An 8217-nucleotide genomic window follows, 5' to 3' on the forward strand; every position below is an offset into this window, starting at 1 on the left:
CTTCGATACAATGCAAACAGCAAATATATACATATAATATAACTTAAATTTATAAGTATATTTAAAAGTAGTACATTTTTGTGCTCAGCACATTCGTTTCACAGCACTGTTTTTGACATTCACATTGTAACGCGTTTTGTTTACATTCGCATATTTTTTCAGCAACAGCATCAAAATGAATATCTTACCCAAGAAACGGTAAAGCGAATAAAATTTTATGAAGTACGACTCTTATTAATTCGTATTTTGTTATATTTAGCTGGCATGTTCGCACTAAAGATAATATTGCCCGCGTACGTCGCGACGAAGCAGCCGCCCAGGAAATCGAAAACAAACGACTAGACAAATTGAAATTGGCCGTGAGTAATAATATATTAATAAATCGAACGAAAAGTCAACAATAATTTCTATCAAACCCATTAAGGAAAGCGAGGCGCGCATCAACTACCTTCGACGGCAATCGGGCTTGCCTGAAAATGTTAGAAAAGGGTCTACTAATGAAGAAAGCAGTAAAATTCCATTAGAAGGAACTATAACACAAACTTCTACTGTTACATCCGCAGTAGATTTATTTGCAGACTATAAAAGTCATGTAAAGAAAACGAATAAAGACTTGGAAAAGGAGAAGAAAGAAGAACAGGAGAAGTATGAAAAACAAATTGGGTACCTCACTTACCTGGGCCAGGACACAAATGAAGCTCTGAAAGTGCGAAGTTGGTATGAATTGGCCCCAAATCGAACTGAAAATCACACTGAAATCCAACTGAAAGCAAAGTTATCACAAGATCCACTAACCTTGATAAATGCGCTGGTCCCTAAAGAAAAGCCACCTCCTGTTCAAGCAGTCACTAAGCGACGCAATCGCTCACCCACACCAACTTTGTCATTGGCTGCATCAGAGCGTTCGCCTGAATCCAAGCGACAAAGAGAAAATGAGAAAGACAAAAAGAAAAAGAAACACGACAAAAAGCATAAGAAACACAAGCGTAAGAGGAGTAAATCTGAGAAAAGCAATGAGGCCGCAGAAGACGCGAAGCGCGATAAATTAAACAGGTTACGCAAGGAGAGACTGCTGCGTGAGGAGAGGGAACGACAGCGCCAGGAACAGTTATTCGCACCTAAGGAAACGGCAATACCAGCCAAAGCAGCCATTACACCAGCACCTACGCCACGAATAGTACAAAAATATAACAGCCAATTTAACCCAGAGTTTGCTAAGCAGAATATGATTTAATATGATATAAATATTTAATTTGTGAATGTATATATTAGTGTTTTTATTTACTTAATGCTGTAATTTGTGTTAATATTGTACATTTGTTTATAGCTTACATTTGCAGTAAGGGTCATCGAAAAATGTTGAATACAAAAATTGTTTGCAATGTAATGTAATTAATATGTATGTACATATATACATACATACATATGTATCTTTTTATACCATACCTAACAACTCTATATGAGCTGTCCTAACCCTACATTTATTAATTTATTTTATTATTTTGCACGGTGAGCTTGAGAAAATTGTTTGGATAAGGCTTTACACAGAAACATACAATAAATACAATTTGATTTACTATCGTAACCCAAAATCGTTTTATGCTACCAACTAGGAACTACATACATATGAAACATACATCCATACGAAAGAATGTATGCACATACATATACCTACATAATGATATATAACAAAATACATATGTATGTATGTACATAAGAAAATACGTACATGCATAACAACATATAAATTGAATATAAAAATCAAAACACACCTTGAATGCATTACGATATTATTAATGTGATGATGTGATATGTACATACATACATGCATATGTAGAATATATAACTAAATGTGTACATATGTATATGTATTGGTATTCATTCATTGAGGATTCTGAACTCTAGCTTATCACTAACCACAGAAAGCATATTTACATATGTATCTATGTACATACATACATACTATATTCATAGATATAGACTGTACAAGCAGAACAAATTTCAACACAGAAAAAGTGTGCAGGCGATTCTTACATTGATACATGAAGCATATGGGTGTATACATACATATGCATGTACATATATATATATATATGTGCATATTCTCATCTCGTTATATCCTATCCCTCTCTCTTTGCATAAGCATCAGCTCCCACATGTAAATTTAAATTTGTTCGCGATGATTCCAGGGTCTACAATGCTCACGCAAAATGCTAGCGCGCTTCAAGATAATTTAACGGAACGGTAAGCGGGCGAAAGCGTTGTTGATCACAAGAAAATACGTATATGTATGCGTGAGCATTTATTTGCCTGTTTCAAATTCCGCCTAACTCTGCTGCCTGTGCAAATTGTAAATTCAAAAATTAGCCGTTGATCGTATGCATGTATGCATGTGTGTGTATGGGATGCTATAACCAGAATTATAATTGTAGAACCACTGTCAAATTTGAATTTATGGCCTACAGCAATAATTTTGCCAATAAAGAGTATACATATATATGTAAGTATTCATCAAGCATTTTGGCACCTAACTACATACATGTAGAAAAAATGGGTTTTAGTGCTCATATTTAATAATTTAAGTAGGCCACTCAGACTCCCTAGTGGAAGTTCATTTAAATCGTAGTGCTTACATCAATTACTAGCGCCAAACTTTTAATCGATGTTTTCTTCAACATTGTGAGCAGTGTTGCAAATTGACAAGAAGTCACGCATACAGGCACATGTCATTTTGGCGGTGCTCGTTTTTAGTGCTTGGTTATTTCATTTCTAAGATTAGCGTCGTCCAGTTCATCAATCGAATTTCACAATTAGAAATTTGTCTTAAAGGCTTTAACTATTAATAAAAATAAAGAAAAAGATTACAAGAAATAAGAAACAACATTAAAATGGACGAAGATAACGGCGGTACTCCTCGTGGTAAGTTGCAATGAAAATGCTTCGCTTACAGCTTGTTGCTTCTCCACAAAAGTTTCGGTAGGAAATCCGTTTGAATTTAAAAACACACGCGAAGAGAAAGCGCGTTGCTTCATTGTTTCTGTGGAAAGCATGTTTGTGTATGAATAAAGGTCAGCTAATATGGAATATTGTGCATTTACAGTAACTCGCGCACGAAGTCGGCGACTTTCTGCTCTGCCAGATTCCGATGGCCGCGCCATGACCCCAGTTATAGACTCAACTGTAGAGCGTGGTAGGTGCATTTCGTTATTATTGATGCGCATATTCAATGCTGAGTATTGTTATTGCAGCATCTCCACGTCCAGTGCGTCGAACACGTCTGAACTCAGCCACTGCCGATTTGAGAACTCCGACTCGGACTACCCGTGCGTCGCTAGCACGCGGAGTAACGCCAGAGCCAGCTACCCCAACTTTGACCTTGTCGGCTACTAAACTGTCGTCGCGCACCCCTGCCAAGTCGGTGGTCAGAAAGTTGCCATTGCCTGAAGAAGTAATTGAAGAGGAAGCTAGTCAAACGGCAGCAGCACAGAGTATGCCCAATCCAGACAATAATATCAAAGGGAGCAACGATGAGGCTAAAGCTGCTGCTGTTGCTGCTGCTGACTCCAAGCGCACTCCAACTGGTACTGATGTAAATAAACGGCTTAACGTATCATCATCATCAGAGGAGCGGCGTGTGACACGTTCCATGTCGAAGACTCCGCCCATGAAGAACCAAACTCAGCTGCAATTTGATACACTAAATTCATCGGAAGAGAAACAGAAAAAGCAAACAAAAGAATCGATTGAAAACGCTTCTGAAATTGTAGATGGGCCAGGCGAGGCACACACATCATTGCACTCTGATATAGGCGTAGCTGAAGAATCAAACGATTCTGCTGCCACGAAGGATCCTATGACTCCTGCTTTGGCCACTATTAAAGTTATGGTAAAAGTCAAAGATATCCTGATGAGCGGCAAGCAAGAGACGCCACAGTCCACTAAGGATCCAAATGTATCCATTGTCAAGGATAAAGACCCTGACGCTACAAAAGCAGAGATTATCGAAGACAAAGCTGAGATAGAGAAATCTGTTGATGCCCCTGCTGATGTCCCGCCAAAGCCCGTTGACCCGGTCGTTGTGTCTCCAGCGAATGATGAAGCAGCAGCTGGTAATGCTGAAGTCACCAATGACATTCGTTTGCCCGATCTAACACCAGGCATAAAGAAACGTTTACTGGGAACAAAAGAGGCAGAGCCCGTTAAAACCGTAGTCTTCACTAACTGTGGACCAGATGAGGAGACTGTCAAGCCCAAATTTCCGAAAACTCCAGCACGCACTAGAGTAGCAGAGGCAGGAGAATTCTTTAACCTTACAGAGGCCAAGGTCGCAACACCTTTGAAGTCAATTACCGTAAAGGGGCGCAATAGCTCAACACCTCTGGCCAAGCTAGAGATGCCATCGAGCGAAACTCTGTCCACTGCATCCAACGAATCGAATCAGCCACCGCCGCAAATTGATATGATAAAACCTCTATCAGAACCTCTATCAGATAAAAACCCAGTTGTTGAGAGACCTAGATTGCCAACCCCACCCCTTGACAGTGACGATGAGGTCGTTGACGACGAGACAGCGTATATAGATGAGAAGGAGGATGAGGAAGAGGATGATGATGATGGCGTGGACAATGTATTTCAAGATCCATCTGTGGCCGAATATTTTGACAATGAAGTGGAGGTTGCTAATGATTATCACTCTGGTGACTCAATGGATAGCTCCCTTTGTGAAGAGATCGCGGCAAATGAAATTCCAGTAGATGGCGAATCTGTTGGCAGCAAGGACACTACGGATGATCAGTCAGAAGATAGTGCCGATGAGAAACTCTCGTTTATAGTATCAGATGATGATGGGGATGTGGATATGTTGGACATCGAAGGGGATGAGCATGGCTTAGAGGATGAAGAGGATGAGGATATGTTGTCACCTTTGCATTTTTCTGACGAAGATGCTGGACCGGAACCGGAACCACAAACCAAAAAAAGGCGTCGTATTGTTATTAATGATAGCAGCGATGATGCTGATGAGCCAGAGAATGTTAAAGAAAATAATGATGATGATATTGCTGAATCAGTGGAAGCAAAATGGAGCAGCGATAATGATAGTGTGCAAGAGAACGGTGAAAAAGATAAGAATGATGATATCGATGGAACAGAAAAGGAGATAAAAATAGTTCAAGAAATGAAGGAAAATGATATTGAAGAACCGAAAGAAGAATCAGTCCCTGTAGATGATAAAGGAGACATCGGTACATGTCAGGAATCATCTGAGCAACTGCAGCCACTACAGTCACCTAAAAAGCTTGAATCATCTGAGCAGCTGCAGCCACTAAAGTCACCTAAAAAGCTTGAGAAACGTTTGCATTTGTCGGTATGCGATAGTTCACAATTAAAGCCTCAGAAATCCGATAAGTTGAACAAGACAGCTCCGCCAATACAGTTTAACATAGACCAAAAGATCCACAAAGATGCAGCCGAAGTGCTTGAAGATGTTGTCGTCAGTTCCAATGAAGAAAAAGAGCAAAAGGATGCTAAGATTGTCAACAAGAGTTTTTGTGAAGTGATTGATTCTGAGGATGAAGTGAGCGAGGGAGAGTTGCCCAATTCGGGCGATGAAATATCAGAAGCTGAATCCCATGACGAGGTGGATCTGACCGAGTCGCCCGTTGTTAAAACTGAAGAGACCAAACCGAATTTAGATAAACCTGAGGAAAAAGCTGAAGCTGCTGCATCTACTAGCAAGTCCTCGACATTCCATGCCAACCAGAAGCGTGAGGAAGAGGCGGCTCTTCTATCCGAACTGGATTCGTGTGATCTATCACACTTGCGCCAGATGTTCAATCCGCTCCAGAAATCACGTCGCCAAACGTTGTACGTGCAGGATCTACAGGGCCGCTCCGATAAGCAGCCAAAGCCGAAATTAAAGCGTCGTAGTGAACAATTGGACAGCGATGTCAACCCATCACAATCTTTCATCGAGACTCTGGCCGAGGAGAGCCGCCAGCGGACCAAGCGGAAGCGTTTATCAAAGAGCTTCTGTGGCACTGTCGACGGATCGCACGCCAGCGAATCAGCTGAAATGCTGAGAGAAGCCAATGAAGGAACTTGTGATAAGTTGTTACAAAGTGATATCGAAATGGGTGAACGTGAGCCTGGAGAATATATTAAAGAAGAGGTAGCAGAGCCGATTGAAAGCCCCAAGAAAACTGTTAGCAAAGTAGATGAAACTGTTGAAGCGGAGAAGGAGGAGAAACTGCCCACAACTGCAACAAAGAGCCGCGACGAATATCTGGAATATTGTGACACCCTGATTCTGGCGGCGAACCAAGCTAAGCTGGAGCAGAAGAAACAGGTGAGCTATCTGAAGCGTAATCCGATGAATTAAAAATTTGTAATGAACTTTTCATCCTTTACAGCGCGTTGCAGCGGGCAGAAAGCAAAGGGATCGCACGATTTCCAAGACTATACCTGTTTGTGGCGGCAGCTCTGACAACGCCACTAAGGTGGGAACAGGCGCGCCTAAGCAAGAACCCGTTAAGACTACAATAAAAAAGGATTTGAAACGTCTGCAAGCCACCAAGCAGGCCATCAAGCATGCTATGCATATGCTCATCCCGGAGACCGCCAGCAATCATGTAAGTTGTGGGTTTTGGATTGTATACTCGACTGTCTAATTCCTGTCTCGGCTCTTGCAGCCCCAGTCTCTGGCGCGGAAAATATCTCCTCAGCCGCCGGATAACACCAAGGTCGCAAAGGCGAAGGCGAAGCAGCGATCCACCAACAACAAACAGAAAAAGAACAAATTGATTCAAGTATCTCCAGTGAAGAGCTCAGACGAAGAGAATCACCAATCTCCCAGGCGTATAAGGACCACTGCGGGTTACGTCACAGTTAGAAGCAACAAAGAGCCGAAACGTATTGAAACATTCAAGACATCGTCCAGCATTGTGCAAGTCGAGCCGTGCACGCCTACCTCAAAGTATTTCAAGGAGATTCGTCAATCACCCAAGCCCCGCTACGGTTTCAAGGAGGTAAAAATAATTGGCAGAAAGTTGGCGTCTTCCTTTTCGTCAGCATCGTCGCCGGTTCGTAACCCAGCTACGGAATCGGCGTTGCGCTTTAAGCGTGAAATATTTGGTAGACGTCACAAATAGGTAGTAGTACTCTATATATTATATATATTACTTATTCGTTGATAACACTATCGCATGCAGGCTGGCTGAATTCATTTAATTTACATATAGTATATATACATTTTTGTAAGTTTTGTTCATTGTTCAACAACTGAATTATGCTTGCATTTGAATTGTTGCTCTAGTGTAACGTTTAGAGTAAGCGAATTGAAGTTTTATATTTTTTATTTGTTATGTATTAAAATACTTAAAACGAGCTGAGCCTCCTGCGAATTAAAAACATGTTCAAATTTACACTGTTTAATTTTTTCCCTAAATACTGTGAATTATATTTTGAAATATTATACATTGTAATCAAAATATCGAAATTGAAATTGATACATAATTGCTTGCCATATTTTTTTTTTTTTTTTTTTGTTTAGAATATCATTTTTCAAAATTAAATATAATATATCATACTGAAATTACTTTTGCTTCGGTATTTTGTCTTTTATTTATTTTATCATTTAAGTTAAAATATAAATTTCAAAAATTAATAATATCTTTTACAAAGCAAATAAACTTTAATATTGTTTGAAGCCCATTATGATGTATATATTAGTAATAATTTACGACTAACAGTGCCTAATGAGTCGATTTTATATCGATAGCTTATCCACAAGCATCTGCTAAATATAAATAATAAAAATTTTCCGCTGAATTATATGGTATTACATTTAATGTAATTTGTGAATTGTTCACAAAATGTTAGCATCTATTTTGATATGCTTTCTGTTGGTGAATTTTATGTTTTTGTGAGATATTATAGTGTACGGAATTTTGCAAGCCTCCAAATTTTAAATTAAACGGATACTCACATCGGGCGATTTGTGTGTGGTGAATTAATTATGCAAAATAAATTCTTTTCGATAGGTTGCGCGTTTGATCGGACTATAATATAATATCGATAGTCCACATTTTATTTTGTATATCTATAATTTCAATCATTTGTCATATATATTTTTATTTAAAATCTTAAATTCAAATAATAAACAAATAGGAAGCAGTGAGAAACATTTCACTCTTCTTTAACAAATTTACAACTGGATCA

General features: G+C 39.4%; 2 protein-coding genes across 2 annotated transcripts; both read left to right on the forward strand.

The window, feature by feature from the left end:
- Positions 1-5: 5 nt before the first annotated feature.
- Positions 6-1264, forward strand: LOC108616495 (uncharacterized). The gene is made up of 3 exons (XM_018011731.2): positions 6-198; positions 260-359; positions 425-1264. The coding sequence occupies exons 1-3, from the start codon at positions 176-178 to the stop codon at positions 1232-1234; spliced, it is 933 nt and encodes a 310-aa protein (XP_017867220.1). The 5' UTR covers positions 6-175; the 3' UTR covers positions 1235-1264.
- Positions 1265-2605: 1341 nt separating this feature from the next.
- sle (slender lobes) lies at positions 2606-7421 on the forward strand. Its single transcript, XM_018011640.2, has 5 exons — positions 2606-2919; positions 3101-3190; positions 3249-6346; positions 6411-6629; positions 6690-7421. The coding sequence occupies exons 1-5, from the start codon at positions 2889-2891 to the stop codon at positions 7146-7148; spliced, it is 3897 nt and encodes a 1298-aa protein (XP_017867129.1). The 5' UTR covers positions 2606-2888; the 3' UTR covers positions 7149-7421.
- Positions 7422-8217: the final 796 nt, after the last annotated feature.

This window comes from Drosophila arizonae, chromosome 2, assembly GCF_054131065.1.
Source record: "Drosophila arizonae isolate 15081-1271.41 chromosome 2, UAZ_ARI_1.0, whole genome shotgun sequence".
Classification (NCBI taxonomy): Eukaryota; Metazoa; Arthropoda; class Insecta; order Diptera; family Drosophilidae; genus Drosophila; species Drosophila arizonae.

Bases quoted from the DNA above. Each gene is read 5' to 3' on its own strand.
- sle (XM_018011640.2), top strand. From the start codon at position 2,889: ATGGACGAAGATAACGGCGGTACTCCTCGTG. The intron at 3,191-3,248 runs GTAGGTGCATTT...TTGTTATTGCAG, and splicing joins AGACTCAACTGTAGAGCGTG to CATCTCCACGTCCAGTGCGT. The intron at 6,347-6,410 runs GTGAGCTATCTG...CATCCTTTACAG, and splicing joins AGCTGGAGCAGAAGAAACAG to CGCGTTGCAGCGGGCAGAAA.
- LOC108616495 (XM_018011731.2), top strand. From the start codon at position 176: ATGAATATCTTACCCAAGAAACG. The intron at 199-259 runs GTAAAGCGAATA...TGTTATATTTAG, and splicing joins AATATCTTACCCAAGAAACG to CTGGCATGTTCGCACTAAAG. The intron at 360-424 runs GTGAGTAATAAT...AAACCCATTAAG, and splicing joins TAGACAAATTGAAATTGGCC to GAAAGCGAGGCGCGCATCAA.